Below are 20,250 nucleotides of genomic sequence, written 5' to 3'. Positions count from 1 at the left end.
GAAACTTTCCACTGAATTCAGCATGTAAAGTAAGTGAGGCAGTGCTATCATCAATACTTCTCCAATCTTGTACTCTTCATTTCTCCATTCTATCGCTGACTCCCTCCCAGCCTGCCTCCCTCACACTCTTTATTCACTTGCCCACTAAAGGTCCACAATTCTCTAAGTTCTACTCCTGGCCTTCATTCTGCTCCTCAATAACTTCTTAAATTCAATGGCCGCTGAATAAATGCTCATGACTCCTAGACCTTTCTTTTTGCCAAGCCTACACCACTGAAACCCAGACCCAAATGTCCAAATTCCTAATAAACATCTCAAGAATGGTTTAACAAAAGGAGCCAGAACTTGTTGGTTTTGAAGATTCTCAGTCTTTCCAGATGCAAACAATATTAAAGTAAGAACTGGCTTCCAAGAAAAGTTCAAATCCAAGGCATTGCCAAGAATACATGGTCTAAAAGACAAGGTTGAGAGTATAGCTATAAAATTCTTTGTTACAGCCTCAGAAAGCTCTAAGATGGTGACTCTGAGTACTATTCAGTTAGACAAACGATCTTCTAAAGAATTAAAAAGTATGACTCACAGAGTCTTTTAATCAAACACTAGAGTTTCTAACATGCTAAAAGCCACTGTCCCTTAGCAGAATCCTAAAACAGAAAATGGCTTATCTCACATAGAGAGTTTTAGGTGTGGCTTTTACCTAATGGAGTGAGCTCAAATAAGATTTACAGGAGTGCCATAAAGTTGTTAAGAGAATTATACAGGCAGAAAAATCACCCATTTGGACTGAAAGGAGCAGAAACAAAACAAAATGAAGAGTCCTTTAGGTGTCCAAACATCTACAAGCAGGAAATAGGTAGAAGAAACTACACAGCTGCAAATGCAGGCTACCTTTCATAGAAAAGGAAAAGAGAATGCAGAGTGTAGAAGTAAAAGCCCAAGAGATGGAGCTAAGAGCCATGGAGAGTTACTCCCAGACTTTAAATTCTAATCAAGGAATTACCAGCCTATGCCCTATGAATTTTAGACGTTGTATGAAGTAATGGTACCTTTGTGCCAACATCTTGCCTCTCCTTGAACAAGAGTACCTATAGTAGTTACCTTCTTCTTACTCAACCATTGCATTTTGGGTGTTTGCAGAGCAGATAATTTGCCTCCTTAGTTTCACAGGTCTTCAGACAGAGAGGCAATGGACCCAAAGGGCTAAAATTAAGGAACTACATCTAAGAAGCCTCATCCAAACCTAGACTTGATTTAGATGACAACATCCTGGACTATAAGCTGATGCTATAAAGGAGAGACTTTTGCAGGATATTGGGAGAAGGTGAGTGTATTTTACAGGTGAGAGGAGTGTCAATAATTTTGGCTAGAGAGTGAACTGTGGTTGTTTGAAATATGTTCACAAATTCTTTGACACCTCCCTCAAAAGGTAGAGCCTAATTCCCCTCCCCTGGAGCGTGACTCACTTCTAACAACAACAACAAAAAAAAGTAACTTCCAAAGAACAGAGTAGGGAAAGGGAAAAATATTAACTTTACAATGGAGAAACCTGGTAAATGCTACTACCTTAACGTGTGATAAAGGTTAACATCAACAGTGATGCCACGTGTACTGCATTTATCCCCTAATACGGTGTGACAAGAAACGCACTTCACCTCTGCTGAATTCTTTCCCAAACCCACAACCCCAGTCTAACCATGAGAAAAACAACAAACAAGCCCAGATTGAGGGAAATTATACAGGATATCTGGTCAGTACTCTTCAAGACTGTTATGGTCATGAAAAAGAAGGAAAGATGAGAGACTGTCACAGATCAGAGGAAACTGGGGAGATATGACAACTAAATGCAATTTAGTTTATTTAGCAATTCAGTGGTACTCTGGATTGGATCCTAGAACAGAGAGGAAAAATAAATGGAAAAACTAGTGAAATACAAATAAAATCTGTAGTTTGGTTAGTAACAATATATCAGTGTTAGTTTCTTATTTTTACACATGTACCATGATAATGTAAAATGTTAACAGGGAAAAACTGGATGAGTGTAAGGGAACTCATTGTACTATCTTTGCAACATCTGTGTAAATCTAAAATTATTCAAAAATAAAGTTAACCTAAAGCCAGAAAAAGAAAAATCATACCTATTTCAGAGAGTTGGTAAGAGAACTGAATGAGTCAACGCATAAAATATGTTTAGAACAGTACCTGGAATACGGTGAGGATATGATAAATAATACCTATAGTTATTCTGATATTAAACACTCAGCACGTATTTGCTAAACAGATGAAAACTAAAACATACAATAACAAGCCAACAAGAGCTAACTTCATTAATTTCATACTGATATACTGCTCTATCCCTCATTATTTCCCAGCAAAAATAAACTGTGACATATATTTACTTTTTTTTTTTTTTTTTTTTAAAGCAGAAGTAATGGTGTTTAAGTCAGAGACTAGGTCATACAAGGCACTGTGGCTTCCTGCTTACTTTTTCTCTCTTGGATCACCCACTGTGGAAAAAACCAGTTGCTATGTTACTTAGTGGCCAACAACAAGAAAGGAATTCAGGCCTCTTCCAACAGCCATGAGTGAGCCTGGAGGCAGATCCTCCAGTCCCAGTCAAGCCGTGGGAGGGCTACACCTTGGCCAACACCTAGTGCAACTCACGGGGGACCCTAAGCTAGAATCACTTACCTAAGCTGCTCCCAAATTCCTATGTGAGATAATAAATGTTTGTTGTTTTTTAAGCCCCTAATGTCAGCGGTAATTTGTTATGCAGTAGCAGATAACTAACACATGGATTCTCTCCCTTATCAATTCATCCAAAAATTTATCAAACACCTACTTTAATATTTTGAGGCTATAAGGGATATATATATTAATGATAAATTGTAGGCTTCTTGGGAATACCCTGGTGGTCCAGTGGTTAGGGCTCCCACGCTTCCACTGCAGGGGGCATGCGTCTGATCCCTGGTTGGGGAACTAACATGCTACACAGTGCAGCCAAAAAAATACACACACACACACACACACACACACATCGGTTTCTTGAAGGCATAAACTAACAAGGCACTGTAGTGGACATACACTGGTTTTGTTTGTCCTAATTCCTTTGGGAAACTACTCCTTACCTATTCCCTGTGGTATTAGCTGTCAATCTGTACCTTACCTTACCCCTGGTTAAAGAGCTGGGCAAATACTGCAAGTTTCAATTACCCTAATTCCTGTAAACAGTGACTTCTCCATGGGTAGCTATGTGACCTAAGCAGGGTAAATAAGAATTTCAGGCTTTAGTCAATATATACACAATGCGAAGAGAGAAGTACCTCTTTCCACTGGTATTGCAAAGCTGAAAAGATAAGTCTGGGCTTGAAAGCCATCATTTTACCTCCACAGGGAATAAGTTTGTTTACAGAATGACATGAACAGAGCCAGAGAGAGCCAAGAGGTATCTGAAGCCAAGAACCACTTTTGGGCTTCCTAAGTACATAACCTGCTAACCTCCTTTTTTTTTTGCTTAAGTTAGACACTAATATAGGTGCTTTGTTTCTCATTTTAAATCTAAGTTGTATGAAATGCCAAAGAAAGGTTCAAATATCCTGAGAATTCAGATTATCTGATCCAGCTGAGATAACTAGGGAGGAAATCATGGCAGAGATAATCAGTAATATGAACTCTAAAGAAGAGAGAGGATTTAACCAAGTGAAAATGGGGATGGATAAAGAACATTCCAAGTAGCAACAGAAAAGGATATGTATGTATGGAAAATACAGTCCCTCTTGGTAGGACTGTACAATATAAATAGGTGATAGAGCATGGAAACCTTAAATTCTATTCCTAGAGGGCTAAGCTGTTTTTTCTAGACTAAGGGAATGTGTGAGGGGGAGTTATCTATCATAGGATAACTGGTCAAACTCACTTTGTTTTTTTGTTTAATTTATTTATTTTTATTTATTTTTGGCTGCGTTGGGTCTTTGTTGCTGCGCACCGGCTTTCTCTAGTTGCAGGGAGCAGGGGCTACGCTTCGTTGCAGTGTGCAGGCTTCTCGTTGCAGTGGCTTCTCTTGTCGCGGAGCATGGGCTCTAGGCACGCAGGCTTCAGTAGTTGTGGCATGCGGACTCAGTACTTGTGGCTCACGGGCTCTAGAGTGCAGGCTCAGTAGTCCTGGTGCACAGGCTTAGTTGCTCCGCAGCCTGTGGGATCTTCCTGCACCAGGGCTCGAACCCGTGTCCCCTGCATTGGCAGGTGGATTCTTAACCACTGCACCACCAGGAAAGTCCCAAACTCACTTTGTGATCAATGTTGTTTGGATGTCACCACTCAATTAGCTATGCACTCATGAGCTTTATCATCATAATTCAGTTCTTGTTTCTCTACTATAACCACAGACTATTAAATGACTTATTAAAATTCAGATATACTTCCACTGTTATTGACTTCCTCTAATCTACTTAAATTAATAATCCTGACAATGAACAGGATGTTGAACTTATTTGGCAGTTAATCTGAGCTCATTCCTAGTGACTACCACGCATTATTAAGTGCCACCTGTAACTTGGGTGATACTACTGAGCTCTCTTTGATTAATTACAGACAGAGCTATCTAGAAAGTTCAGAAACATGATAAAACTGAAACTTAGCTTCTAAATTCAAATGTCCCACTTTCTGTTCCCTCAATTGAGAAATCATTTTTTAAAAATTCATTCAGAAGTGTTAAGAAAGGCCTTTCACCATATATAAAAATTAAATCAAAATGGATCAAAGACCTAAACATAAGAGCTAAAACTATAAAACTCTTAGAAGAAAACAGGGGAAAAGTTTCATGACACTGGATTTGGTAATTATTTCTTGGTCATGACACTAAAAGCACAGGAAACTAAAGAAAAAATAGATATATTGGACTACATCAAAATTAAAATTTTTTGTGCATCCAAGGATATTATCTAGAGAGTGAAAAGATAACCCACAGAACGCAAGAGAATATTTGTAAATCATATATCTGATAAGTGATTGATATCCAGAATATATAAAGAACTCCTATAACTCAACAACAACAAACAACCAGATTAAAAAGTGGGCAAACGACTTGAGTAGACATTTCTCTACACAAATTACCAATAAGCACATGAAAAGACGCTCAACATCACTAACCATTAGGGAATGTTCACATCCATTAGGATGGCAATTTAAAAAAAAAAGGAAGGAAGGAAATAACAGATGTTGATGAGGATGTGCAGAAATTAGAACACCCACACATTGCTGAAAAGGATATAAAGTGGTTGTAGCCACTGTGGAAAACAGTTTTGCAGTTCCTCAGAAACTTAAACATAAAATTATCATATGCTCTCACAATTCTACTCCTAGGTATACACCCTATGCAGGGACTCAAACTGATATTTGTACACCACGTCCACAGTAACATTATTCACAAAAACCAAAAGATGGAAACAACTCGTATGTCCATCAACAGATTAATGGATAAAGTGTGGTATATACATACAGTGAAACATTATTCAGCCTTAAAAAGCATTGAAATTCTGAGACAATGCTACAAAATGGATGAATCTTAAGACATTATGCAAAGCGAAATAAGCCAGACACAAAAGAGCAATTATTGTGTGATTCCACTTACATGAGGTACCTAGTAGAACGGGCAAATTCAAAGACACAGAAGGTAGACAGAGAATACCAGGGGCCAGAAAGAGATGACAATGGGGAGTTATTGTTTAGTGGGTGCAGAGTTCCTGTTTGGGATAATAAAAAAGTTCTAGACATAGAGAGTGGTGATGGTTACACAACACTGTGAATATACTTAATACCACTGAACTATACACTTAAAAATGGTTAAATGGTAAATTTTATGTATGTATAGTTTACATAATTTAAAAAAGTGCTAAGAATGGGCTTGGGTCAGAGGCCTTCATCTTGGCAGTAGAGCAGCAGCATACATGGAATGAAGCCCACAGCCCACCAGCCAGTACACAAATACTAGACAAACACAAGCAGTTTCAACATTTCTGGGCAGGATACTGTCACCCTGAGTTTAGCACAAAAATTGTTTCCAAATCCTCTTAAGGCTTGGTTTCCTGGCTTCCTCTCAAGCACCCCAACTGTCCACAAGAATAGAACCAAAAAGCCTGAATGGTAACAATCTGAAAGAAGTCCAACACCAGCGGCTGCCTATTGGCAGGATATTAGTCAGAAGCCAAGGACTTCAGCTCTGCTAAAGCCCTGTTCTCACAGGTGCAACGAGTTTGCAAAGACAAACACTCATATCTCTACCTCTTTAAATCTTTATATTGAAGCATAATATACATAAAGAAAAGGGTACATCATAAGAAACAATGACTTTTTTTTTAAAGCCTGTTAGGTAAAATTTAAGCTCAATCATCTCAAATGCATCTCTTCATAAACTGGGGGGTTTTAAATAAAATTACTTCAGCACAAAAGCATTTTCTTAACTGCCAAATGTTCATTTCTTTTGATTTACTTTTTTCCCCAGTGGAAGGGCTGGGGAAAAACTCAAGTTGTGTATTAGATGGCCAATTTATCAATAAGACTCTTAAACAAAGACTAGAGTTACCAAATTACACTAACATATTCATGCAAAAAAAGAGTTATCCCCAATTCCTCACCTTCTTTCATTTTCTACATCCCTTCCAACCCATCCCAAAGCAACTCATCTACAATACATTAAAATGTTTCTTCTTTCTGCTCACTTCTCTCCACACTGACTATTAAAATTATCTCCATCTTCCTGGCTAATATTATATTACCTGGACCAGTACCATAGTGCCCTCTAAGTGTTCTCTTGGCTTCACTTTCTTCCCTTTTGGCACAATAATGGTTTGTATTATCTCTGGGCTTGCCAAAATTTTTTTTAAAATTTATTGTATTTATTTATTTTTGGCTGCATTGCTGTGCGCGGGCTTTCTCTAGTTGCGGCGAGCGGGGGATACTCTTCCTTGCAGTGCGTGGGCTTCTCTCATTGCAGTGGTTTCTCTTGTTGCGGAGCACGGGCTCTAGGCGTGCGGGCTTCAGTAGTTGTGGCACATGAGCTCCGGAGCGCAGGCTCAGTAGTTGTGGCGCATGGGCTTAGCTGCTCCGTGGCATGTGGGATCTTTCCAGACCAGGGATTGAACCGGTGTCCCCTGCATTGGCAGGCAGATTTCTTAACCACTGCATCACCAGGGAAGCCCCCGGGCTTGCCAAATTTTGAAACATGTTACAATAAAATTTAAAAAGGAAGGAGATTGTCATAATTGTGGAAAAGAGGTAAAAATGTGGAATGAAGATTGTCAGAAGTCCACGTAACCCCATTTTAAAGTGGAGTATTAATTTTGGCTCTGTTCATTCTGTATACCTAACCTTGCTAACAGAATGAAGGATGAAGTTTTCGGGTTTTTCTGTTTTTACCTTGAGACCACATTTTACCTAACTACTACCACACAGAGATTTGTAAGCAAAAGAGAATAGCTTTTAACGTGCAAAAAACCAGTTCCAACCATAGTGATTTTTTTTAATGAGTTCTCGGTATCATGGCTTCACTCTTCATTATATTATTCATCCTTCACACATGAATCAGGGGTCCTATGAAGACATAAATCACATTGTATCAGTCCCTTGTTTGAAGCCCTCCAATGGTTTCCTATTATACTTAGAATAAAAATTCAGATTTCCTACCAAGGCCTACTTCTTGCCTTTGCTGTTCCCTCTGCATGTATTTTGAGCTCTCAGATCAGCTTGCCTCCTTAGAGAAGACTTCCTTCTCTCAAACGAAAGCAAAAGCCCTTTTTTAAAGGCTTTTAAATAATTTTTAAAAGCTCCTCCAGTGAGTCTGATACCCAGTGATGCTGAGAACCACTGTAGTAAATGAGTCTTGCTTTTGCTTACAATGATTTTTCTGCCAATTTACTTCTTGGTACCTGTTACCACCTGTGGTTTAAGAAACTGGAAAACCAACATGTAGGAAGTGGAGGAAGAAAAGAAAGAAGGAAGGGAGGGAGGGAGGGAGGAGAAAGAGAGAGAGAGGAAGAGAGGAAGGGAGGGAAGGAGAGGGAGGGAAGGAGAGGGGGGAGAGGGAGGGAAGGAGGGAGGGAGGAAGAAAGAGAGAGAAGGAGAGAAAGAAAGAAAGAGAGGGAGAGAGGGAGGAGGAAGGGAGGAAAGAAGGGAAGAAGAAAGGAAGGAAGGAACGAAGGGAGGGAGGGAAGGAAGGAAGGAAGGAAAGAAGGGAGGAAGGGAAGGACAACCTGTACTAATCCAGTGCCAAAGGTCACACCTATGTGCTAAACACAAGGGTTATGTTCATAAACTCTAGAGAAGTCATACTACCTGTACCAACTTTTTTGTTTTTCTTAGTTCATGACATTTAACTCTGAATCAGAGTTGAAATCAGAGAAACCAAATGCAAATGTACCTCCTTAGAGTTGCCTTCCTCAGCTTCCTGGGTAAAAAGAGCCATTTCCTCTTCTGAGCTTTGGTAAGGCTCTTCAGTCTCTGATACACTTTCTTACACTAATTACTACTATTTTTTGTTTACTGTCAGCTCCTTAGGATAAGAGACTTGGCCGTATTGTTCACTGATACATCCTCAACACCTACACAGTGCATGATACATGTTAGATGCTTAGTAAAATAGTGAATTATATGATTCATCTATTCATTCAACAACTATTTCCTGAATATCATGTGCCAAGCAGCATCCTAGACTTTGAGAATACAGCTGTGAACAAAACAGCAATAATCCTCACCCCATTACATGCTAATGTGGAGCACAGACAAGATTAATAATTACAATAAAATATACAGCATGGTAGATAGTAATAAGTGCCAAGAAGAAAAAACAAAGCAGAAAAAACTAATCTATGATGATAAAAGGTAGATCAGTGGTTGTCTAGGAACTGTGCTGGAGAGAGAGAGATGGATTGTACAGGGGAAGAAGGAGACTTTTAAGGGATGATGAACACATTCTGTCACTTGACTGCCATGGTGGTTTCACAAGTGTATATACCAGCCAAAATTAATCAAACTGGAAAGTTCAAATGGATACAGTTTATTGTATGGAAATTATAGCTCAATAAAGTTTTCAAAAATTAAAGCAGAAAGTGGAGGACTAAACTTTTAGAGAGGTGGTCAGTGAAAGCGTTATTGAGAAGACGAATTTTTTAAAAAAGACCTCAGGAAAGTGAAAAGGCTAATTCTATAAATATCTGAGTGAAGACCAATCCAGAGAGAGGGAACAGCAAATGCACAGACCCTAAAGAGGGAGCACGCTTAGCACGATCCATGAATCAGCAATCAGCATGGGTCTAGCTAGAGCAGACTGAGCAAGGGAGAAAGCTATTAATCTGATTGTGAAAGGAAGCCCCTAGAATGAGATGAGAGCCTTGAATACATTAACTGATTTAGGCTTTAACAGTCACTCTGTTGACACACTGCTGTGTGTTGAGAATAGGCTAAAGAGCAGATGCAGAGAGGTCAGTTAGGAGGATGTAATTATAAACTAGGAGAGAAGTAATGGTGATCTGAACAGAGTAGAGGGGAGTAGTGAAAAGTAATCAAGTTAAACCCAACAAGATTTGATGATGGACTAGATGTGGGCATGAGAAAAAGAGAATATGAACCAGAAGAATGGAGGTACCACTGACTGAGATGATAAAAAATATAGGAGGAACAAATATGGGAGGCAAAGAAGGAACTTAGTCTGGGGCATATTCAATTTTTTGATACCTTTTTTCACATTTAAATAGAGTTCTCAAGTATGTCATAAGTATATACCTGGAATTTAAGGGAGAAATCCAGTTTGGAGATATAAATTTGGGAGTTGTTAGGCTATAGATAGTATTTAAATCCATAGAACTGGGACTTCCCTGGTGGCGCAGTGGTTAAGAATCCACCTCCCAATGCAGGGGACACAGGTTCGAGCCCTGGTCTGGGAAGATCCCACATGCCGCAGAGCAATTAAGCCCATGTGCCACAACTACTGAGCCTGCGCTCTAGAACCCGAGAGCCACAACTACTGAAGCCCACGCACCTACAGCCCGTGCTCCACTACAAGAGAAGCCACCGCAATGAGAAGCCCACGCACCACAACAAAGAGTAGCCCCCACTTGCCGCAACTAGAGAAAGCCCACGCGCAGCAGTGAAGACCCAATGTAGCAAAAAATAAATAAATAAAATAAATTAAAACAAACAAACAAAAAACTAAATGAGATCACCTAGGAAGTGTGTTGGACATAGGGAAGAAAACAGGACCAAAGACTTAAGCCCAGGGACACTCCAACATTGAGAAGTGGGGTAAATGAGAAAGAACCAGCAAAAAAAAGAGATATGAAAAGGGAAAAAAAAGGAACAGACTAGAAAATTAGGGGGAAAATTAGGCAAATGTGGTGTCCTGGAAGACAAGTGTTTCAAAGTAAAGAGAAGTCAAGTATGTCAAATGTTGCTCATGGATCAAGTCTCAAAAGGCTGTCATTTAAGATCAAAATAAATGCAAAATCATTATATAAATTTTTGAACAGAGGCTTGGTTAAGAAAACCAAGCATATTAATAGTAGAGCATTCTAATCTTAATACATCAAAACTATTAAGTACCACTTATTATTACACAATTCTTACATAAAACATACCCCCAAATGTCTACTTTTTAATGGGTAAATTATCAGCTACTGAAAAGTTCTGATTTTAATTGTTTCAAAACTAGATGACCACTTACATTTTTTCCCCACTAGCTATTACCATTCTCTGTTATGTAAATATTCATTCTAATTAGTAACGTTAAAAGTTTTTTAGCATCTTTTTCTCTTTTGTAAAACATTTCCTTCTGTACAAGGTATTTTTTGTAAATAGCTAATTCAGAGTTAGTCAGAATTTAAATTTTAAGTTGTGGATCTCCATGTTTGTTTTTTAGCAAAAATGAACACAATGAAAATCACAATGGCTTTCGAGGAGGACCAAATTTTTTATTCTATTTATTTTCTGTGTTGTTATAGACTCTAGGCACTGTCCTTCTACAAATTATATCTTGGAACTGTAAGTTTAGGACCACAACTTTAGAAAACAAACTATTATGAAACACATCTTTGAGCTACAAAAAAGGGTTGACCCATTCAGAATTAAAGCTTAAATAAACTCAATGTTCAAAACCTGATATAAAATATAAAATGGAAAATTCCTTTATTTAAAAAAAATGTGGGACTTCCCTGGTGGCGCAGTGGCTAGGACTCCATGCTCCCAATGCAGGGGGCCTGGGTTTGATCCCTGGTCAGGGAACTAGATCCCACATGCATGCCGCAACTAAGAGTTTGCATGCCGCAACTAAGAGTTTGCATGCTGCAGCTTAGGAGTCCACCTGCAGCAACTAAGAACCAGTGCAACCAAATAAATAAATTAATTTTTTTAAAAAAAGTATTCTAAACTGATTTAAGTATCCTCAAGCTGTTAAATTTCATCAATCCGTACTGACAAAGGGTGGTTTATTAGATTAGCTTGACTAATTTCTCTGGAGGCTTTCCTTTATTACATTGTTAAAAGTGAAAATCCAACCTAAAAAACAAGAATTATCAGAAATAGACCAAGCATTACAGCGTGTATAACCAAATAAGATTATCTAAACTTTCCTCCATAGCTACTGAGAATAAAGCAACATGATCTCAAAATGGTAAGTGTTAATAAAATAAAATGGCATTTTATTTACTCTCTATATCCCATCTTTACAAATTTCCCCATATATTGGTACACATATAAATGTATGTATGTATGTAAGAGAGAAAGGGCATGAGAAAGAGAATGTGCTTTAAATTTTGCTTCTTCTATGACACAAAGCAGGGAGTTGTGGTGGCTCTGCTCCAGCTTATGAAGCTACAATGCTATGTAAGACAGCTCAGCATAAACTGATTATTAATCACAGGTTTTAGCAGGTTCTTATTCCTTACCACCAGAATTATACAAGGAGATCAGTGTACCTTGGTGTAGAAGGAATTGTGGAAATTAAAAATAAGTGACTGGGGCTTCCCTGGTGGCGCAGTGGTTGCGCGTCTGCCTGCTGATGCAGGGGAACCGGGTTCGCGCCCCGGTCTGGGAGGATCCCACGTGCCGCGGAGCGGCTGGGCCCGTGGGCCATGGCCGCTGGGCCTGCGCATCCGGAGGCTGTGCTCCGCAACGGGAGAGGCCGCAGCAGAGGGAGGTCCGCATACCACAAAAAATAAAAATAAAAAAATAAAAATAAGTGATTACTTTCTTTTGAGATTAGATGTTTACCTATGTTTTGGACAAAATGCTGGCCTTTTAATCCAGAGCCTAACCTGTCTTGATCCTAGAAGTCAGAGTGTGTCTATCATTGTATATACTCTTTTTTTTTTTTAACCATTGTGTATAGTCTCTTGATATGTGATATTCTCTTTTTTTTTTTTTATAAGATTCCATCTTTTTTTTAAAAATTTATTTATTTTTGCTGTGTTGGGTCTTCGTTTCTGTGCGAGGGCTTTCTCCAGTTGTGGCAAGCAGGGGCCACTCTTCATCGCGGTGCGTGGGCCTCTCACTATTGCGGCCTCTCTTGTTTCGGAGCACAGGCTCCAGACGCGCAGGCTCAGTAATTGTGGCTCACGGGCTTAGTTGCTCCGCGGCATGTGGGATCTTCCCAGACCAGGGCTTGAACCCGTGTCCCCTGCATTGGCAGGCAGATTCTCAACCACTGCGCCACCAGGGAAGCCCAATGTGATATTCTCTTATCTAACTGCTTGAAAATGATGAAATTGAGCATATGATGAGTTGGCCAGAAAAAAAATTATATCAGTAAAGGTAGATTCTATCTTCTTCCTTGTGTCTGCTGAAAACACAACCCAAAACTAGAGGAGTTTTGGTACACTAAAACTTAAGTCTAGAAAAGGCAGTAACATTATTCATTGTTTTAAAAAGACAATATGGACATCCCTGGTGGTCCAGTGGGTAAGACTCTGCACTCCCAATGCAGGGGGCCTGGGTTCGATCCCTGGTTGGGGAACTAGATCCCATATGCATGCCACAACTAAGAGTTTTGCATGCCACAATTAAAGATCCTGCGTGCCGCAACTAAGACCAGTGCAGCCAAAATAAATAAATATTTTAAAAAATAAAAATAAAAAAGACAATAAAGAAACAGAGATTTATATTTCAGGATCGCTACAGGCAGGGAATCTCTAAATGCTTATGAAAGAACAATTCAGCAGAAGAAAGAAGAAATAATTTACTACTAAATGGTTTAGCATGGAAGCTGTGGCTAAATGTTTCCTCACAAAACATCTTATTGGTTTTGAAAAACAAGAAGTCACAAAAGAAAAACCAACATGTCTTTATAAAATACCAAAATTCAGTCTCAAAAAAAGAGAAATAACCATGTATGAGACTCTACTAAGCATATAAATTATCTTCCCAAAAGTTACTGTTTAAAAAAAGAAAACACTCTATGAGAATTTCTATTTAAGTTCCAGGAAAGGAAAACACAACAGTGGTATTAATGAAGTAAGCAGAACAATAAAACTTTCCTAAAGACACATGCCAGATTCCAACAGTCCTCAAGGCTTAGGTCCCTCAGTGATTTATGATCAAATATGAAAGGATCTCAATTATACAAGTAAAACACTGACGTTCTTCCCTTTGGACATGAAATGTTCACCGCAGAGTTTTCTGTGTACTTTTATAACAATTCATGTTTTATTCTTGCAAAAATTTTATTTCTGTTGAAGAAAAACATTCACTACAAGAAAGGTATTTAGGTCACTAGTGCATAGTCATTTTCTCTAGCTTTACATATTTCCATAAATATATACTGCCTTAGTTACTTCTCTATTACTTTGGCTTCCTCATATCCCAAAGGCATTATATATTGTGGTTAAGAAGAAAAAAAAGTTAATGCATGCACTTGGCTGCCAATTGTCAAATGCAGTTTTTGGACCAAAGAAAGAAGTAATGCAGACAAACTGAGCAGGAGAGAGAAATTTAAATAGAGAGGGAAAGACAGAAAAAACCTACCACATCTACTGTCTGAATAAATAGTCCCCAAGCACTTCACAAATTATGGCAAGTAGAAGTAATATGCCAACATATACTGAATTCTCACCGTAAAAATTTAATATCAAGCTATATTAACATTTCAAATCAGAGTAGTTGGCACCTTTAACACAGTGGTTCTCAACCTTGGATGAATACTGAAATCACCAGTTTTTAGTTGTCGTGTTCTTTTTTTTTTGGCCACGCCGTGTGGCATGTGGGATCTTAGTTCCCCGACCAGGGATCGAACCCATGCCCCCTGCAGTAGAAGCGTGGAGTCTTAACCACTGGACCACCAGGTAAGTACCCCCACCCTTGTTTTTTTTTTTTAATCACCAGTTTTAAAGAATACTGATGCCCAGGTCCCATCCCCACAGATTCTTACTTAATTGGTCTGAAGTATGTCCAGAGCATGAAAATTTTTAAAGCTCCAAAAGTGATTCTTATGCACAGCCATGATTGAGAACCACTGATTTAAAATAACATAAATTGAAGACAGTAATTTAGTTGTTGGGGTACATGGACACATACACCCCAGAGTTCAAAAAACTTGGTCATTCTTCTTAGAAGCAACCTCTTAATATCCTAGAATCATTAATTCTCTCACAAACTCATCCAATGACAGCAGTGTAAAAATAACTTTGCCTTTGTTACAAACACGTGTTCTAAAAACTGGTAAGTTGATTTAGTAGAGTATTTCATAAATAACATTCACCTAGAAGCTGATAGAAGTACTAACCAAGGATCCAGGCCTCACAAAAACATTTCCGGTAGGATCTGGGTTGTATATTTTACTGCCAGCCTAGGTTCTTTTACAGTTTACTTCTTCCTTTACAACTTTTCTTGATTTAAGAATATATTTGCGTTCAAAGGATTTTGTGGGTTAAAGTGCATTTTCAATCATTTTCACAGTGACCGTTTTCTTTACAACTTTGAAGTATAAGTAATGTACAATAAACTGCATATCTAAAGCATGCAATTTCATAAGTTTTGACATACATATATTTACATCCATAAAACAGCTGCCACAATGAACATAAACATTTTTTTCACACTTAAAAATTTTCACGCACCCCTCTGTAATCTGATCTATCCCTCCCTCTACTCTTATGACCAGGCATCTGCTTTCTGTCACTACAGATTACATTGCATTTTCTAGGATTTTATATGAGTAGAATCATACATTATGTTAAAATAAGTTTTTATCTGGCTTACTTCACTCAGCAAATGATTTTGAGATTCAACCATTTTGTTGCATATATCAAAAGTTCTTTCCTTCTTATTGCTGAGTGATATTCCTATCAATGCTCATGATTACTGCATTGTATAACCAACATGTTTTATAACCAACATGTTTTCTTGGCACAGACTATTGTGAGACGCTAACAAAAGCTCCTAGATGTTGGTGTCAATGGTTTTTGGAAAAACTAAGTCTGGTGATCCCCATTTTATTTTATTTTATTTATTTATTTATGGCTGCACTGGGTCTTTGTTGCTGCGCTCAGGCTTTCTCTAGTTGCAGAGAGCGGGGGCTACTCTTCGTTGTGGTGGATGGGCCTCTCACTGTGGTGGCTTCTCTTGTTGCAGAGCACAGACTCTAGGCATGCGGGCTTCAGTAGTTGTGGCTCGCGGGCTCTAGAGCACAGACTCAGTAGCTGTGGCGCACAGGCTTAGTTACTCCGCAGCATGTGGGATCTTCCCGGACCAGGGCTCGAACCCGTGTCCCCTGCATTGGCAGGCAGATTCCCAACCACTGCGCCACCAGGGAAGCCCCGATCCCCATTTTAGTTCTCACTTTACCACTTATCAGCTATGTTTGAAGCAAGTCACTTATCTGTCACATACACCTTCTCTGGAAAATGAGGATATACCACCTCACCTATGTAATTCACCTTAGATGAGTACTTAAGGACTCTCTGACTTCTAAGACCTATTGATTCTATTGAAATAGGTAAACCTTCTAGAAAGATAGGAGTGCCCATTTGTTTATATACTGTCTGTGGCTGCTTTTGAGCTGCACCAAGAATGATGAGTACTTCTGACAGAAACTGTATAGCTGTCAAGCATAAAATATCTGTCCTCTCAAAAAAAAGTTTACCAACTTGTTCTAAATAATCATGAAATGTTCCTGAAGCTAGCTAAAAAATCATGTGTAGTGATGTTTAGATTTACTGATTGACAAAATACTGTTCTAAAAAAAATGTTTTTTCTTGTTACTTTAGCTAAAAAAATGAAAGAAAAACCATAGGAACTTAAAAATAGATTTTTAAAATCCCTGTGTCAGTACCCAATAAATTCAGATGGTATATAAGTTACTAAAATCAAAAGGCACATTATAAACCCCAGTTCAAGAAATATGAGGAAAATATCGAGTTAAAGAAGTACTATAATAGTTTTCTAGGAAAGTCAAAATAGATAAGTATGTTTTCATACTCCTGCCCAAATGATAAATACTTGACAAAATGAAATAATCCCTACTGCCAGAATAAAAAATGAACAGCCTATAAAAATGGCTGGTGAAACTTAGATATCCAAGAATACTTTCTGCACCTTTCTGTCAGATTTTTGGTCTAGGAATAATAGGAGGAAGGCTGTATAACACAGTGAGTGGTTAAGAAAATGGACTTTAGGATCAGAGAAACCAAAGTTAGTAAAGGCAATTAGCACTACTGTAAAATAACTAAATAAAAGGTCCTCAAAATATATTTTGAAAAAGAACAATTTTTTAAAAGGAATTATCTTTTAAATTAAAATTAAAGTCATTAGGGAACTACAAATACTGGAAAAACCTTAAGAAACTCAAGAAGGGATTATGTGAGGAAACCTGCCAGCTAAAAAAATGCATTCATCATTAGAAGAAAAGATATAAATTTCTATTATAGGATGTAATAGAACCACTTATTTGATTATTTATCTGAAAATAAATCTGGTTAGCTAATTCAGTGATCTGGGTTTTCTCTTCCTAATTACAAGTTGTTGCTTTTTTTTTTTTCCCAAAAGACATATACCAGGTCATTAAAAGTCTGATCTGGCAGTCATCCGGAGTACAAACTGAAGACTTCAAAGAAAAACCATGTAGATGTCTGCTATAATGACATTGGAAACTGCAAGGAAAGCAGTACTGTTTTGTAAATAATCAAGATCAATTAAAAACAATTTGTTGGCTCAAGGACAGAAATAGTATACTTTAGGGTCTTTAGGAACAACACAATGCTGTAATTAAAATACATTGCTGGGACTTCTCTGGTGGTACAGTGGTTAAGAATCCACCTGCCAGTGCAGGGGACACGGGTTCAAGCCCTGGTCCAGGAAGATCCCACATGCCGCAGAGCAACTGAGTCTGCGAGCCACAACTACTGAAGCCCGCATGCCTAGAGCCCGTGCTCTGCAACAAGAGAAGCCACCGCAATGAGAAACCCGCGCACCGCAACGAAGAGTAGCCCCCGCTCACCGCAACTAGAAAAAGCCCGCACGCAGCAATGAAGAGCCAATGCAGCCAAAAATAAATAAATAAAAATAAATAAATTTATTTAAAAAAATACATTGCCTCTTATACCTGAATGCCTATAAAGATGAGTTTTGTGATATAGGTTTGTTCTATGTTGTTTAATCTCAATTACTGGTCTTTACTTAGCATCTTTATCATTGCCTTGGAGATTCTGACCAAACGCCACGAACTCAGATCTAACCAAAAAGGAACAGTGGCCAACTTCTGTGCAATCACCTTACTGACCCACTTTGTTCTTTTGAGATAGCTGCCGGAGGCTGGTTTTCAGACTCTATCCACAGTTGGGAATATCCAAACTTTCAGATGATTCTATCTTTGAAAAGGGATTCTGAAAACCAGAATCTTTTCCTGTTATCATTATCTCTGCAAACAAAGACTGTTACATAAAATCATTCTGAATGTATGGCTAATATGTAATGGAAAATACAGTTTACAAAGGGAAATTGAAATTGAACTCACCTGTCCACTTTTCCCTATTTCCAGCTCCATTATGGCAACAGGAGTGTGCATTTGAGCTGAGTGTCTTGACTGTGATTTGCCATCAACTCTCCAGCTCAAGCCCCGAAGACCACTGTCCCAGCGGCTCTGGTTCATGAGGCTCTCTCGGATTTTTGTCTTATGGCTCTTCCAGAATTTGGAAATGACAGCAGCTTGGTCAGATGTGATCCCGCCTTGCTTTTTGGTTTGAGCAGTCAAGAATGCCTCCAGCTGGTTGAAATCCATGTCTGCAGATGCAATAGACTATAATGACAGAAAAAATAACAAATATGAATTTGGTAAATAACTAGAAAAAGATGCATCTTAACTACAGATCACATTTTGAGTGATTCTTAATCACTGAATAAGCTTTCAAAAAGGGTCATCAAGGGGCTTCCCTGGTGGCGCAGTGGTTGCGCGTCCGCCTGCCGATGCAGGGGGCGCTTCATAAATACAAAAATATTCCCTTTGAAAATACTGAATATCAGAAAAGCTATTGTGAAAAATTCCATGTTGGGAATTCCCTGGAGGTCCAGTGGACAGGACTCCACGGTCTCACTGCGGAGGGCCCAGGTTCAATCCACAGTAGGGGAACTAAGATCCCACAAGCCACGTGGCATGGCCAAAAAAAAAAAAAAAAATCCATGTCACTCAAATTCTCTATCAGTAACTAGAATCGGGCTTCCCTGGTGGCGCAGTGGTTGAGAGTCCGCCTGCCGATGCAGGGGACACGGGTCCGTGCCCCGGTCCGGGAAGATCCCACATGCCGCAGAGCGGCTGGGCCCATGAGCCATGGCCGCTGAGCCTGCACGTCCGGAGCCTGTGCTCTGCAACGGGAGAGGCCACAACAGTGAGAGGCCCGTGTACCACAAAAAACAAACAAACAAACAAAAAAACACCTAGAATCTATAAATATCCAGTTCCATGATGAGGAAATAATAAAATATAAATAAAATTAAAATGTAAAAATAATAAAACGAGAATAAAATGAATTAGTGTTCTGATGAAATCTTACATAATTTCACAGTGCCTTATAGCCAGGCTTGGTTTGATACACTATAACTGGGTAATGCCTTGTCCATACGAAGTACTAAGTAAATTTTGTTAAGTGAATGAATTAGTTTAGTTTTATAGCCCATCTTCAACCAAATAGCTCATATCCAATAATACTACTCTGAAACTGTATACTACTTTATTCTTTTCCATAAATTTTCAAACCTTAATTCCATTGCTGTTCTGAGAACAGTAAGCAGCTAAACTGAAGCGGGAAATCATCAAAGGGCTGGGGCAATGGAGCCCTGAATAGGTCAGTGATGGTTAATGATTTGGTCTTAGAACAAGCTTTCCGCTGCCTGGCCATGAGGATTGGTATGAGCTCCAAACCAAAATATCATAGTACCTCCTTTCTCTGGGCACAATGATTGATCCAAATTAATCTCCCAATTTAGGAGGAGAAGTTGCCTTGCCTCCTGGAGTCATGGTACCAGAAGAACATGAGACTGGAGGGTTGCAGACAGACATCTTTGATCTTTTGGCAAAAGCCTGATTGCAATAAAACAGAATGAAGCCAAGCAGAGATGAGAGTGGGTTCTAATGGAGTGATATCCTGTTCTGTAATACCCAAGGCCTTGGTTCCTGCAGACCTTTCTTCAACTCTGTATGTTATCTTGGCATCTTTTCCACATGTAGGCACCAAAAACTCCCATTTACTATTCAAGATAGTTTAAGCTGTATTCCTATCATTTGGAACCAAGAGTCCTGTCTACACTTGAGCAGTAGCAGTGAGAACAGAGGAATGTAAAGGTAGACAGTGTACAGGTGGAGTATAGGTAGAATAGGTGGAACGGAGGCTGAAAGACAAACATGCTTTCATTCCTCCATTAATATGAAAAAGTTGTACGATAAATATTACAACATAGATTAAAGATATTTCACATTACAATTCAACAAATGTTTACTGAATATCTGCCTATTTACCAGGTAGGAGGACCCAAAATCTCTGGCTATGCCACTCAACAGAAACATTAATTTGTATAATATACTATAATTAAATAAAATTATTTCCACCAGCACTTTGCTTCACACTATCACATCACAACACAGGTGATGTGTATCATTCTTTTCCTCAAAGCATATTAAGAAATCTATTCTGATTTAACTTCACTTGTGACAGAAGTTATTTTGGTTGGGTTCCAGTCAATAATATCTTGAACTGGGGTCAAGTCATTCAAAAAAGGTGTTACTGT

The 20,250-nt window shown here is 38.7% G+C and overlaps 1 protein-coding gene across 3 annotated transcripts in view; it reads right to left on the bottom strand.

The window, feature by feature from the left end:
- Positions 1–20,250, bottom strand: part of COMMD1 (copper metabolism domain containing 1) — a 190,290-nt gene that overhangs the window by 100,231 nt on the left and 69,809 nt on the right. For 2 of the 3 annotated variants that reach the window (XM_024133586.3, XM_028496628.2), the window contains exon 2: positions 17,987–18,268. In XM_024133586.3, the coding sequence (XP_023989354.1) occupies positions 17,987–18,268 (282 nt within the window). Of the gene's footprint in view, positions 1–6,365; positions 7,585–17,986; positions 18,269–20,250 lie in introns of those variants that run through there. The other variant, XM_055089201.1, reaches the window with a different exon arrangement.

This window comes from Physeter macrocephalus, chromosome 12 (assembly GCF_002837175.3).
Source record: "Physeter macrocephalus isolate SW-GA chromosome 12, ASM283717v5, whole genome shotgun sequence".
In the NCBI taxonomy this organism is placed as follows: domain Eukaryota; kingdom Metazoa; phylum Chordata; class Mammalia; order Artiodactyla; family Physeteridae; genus Physeter; species Physeter macrocephalus.
Note: the sequence above shows the minus strand (reverse complement) of the source record. Positions and strands in the feature narration are given on the sequence as shown.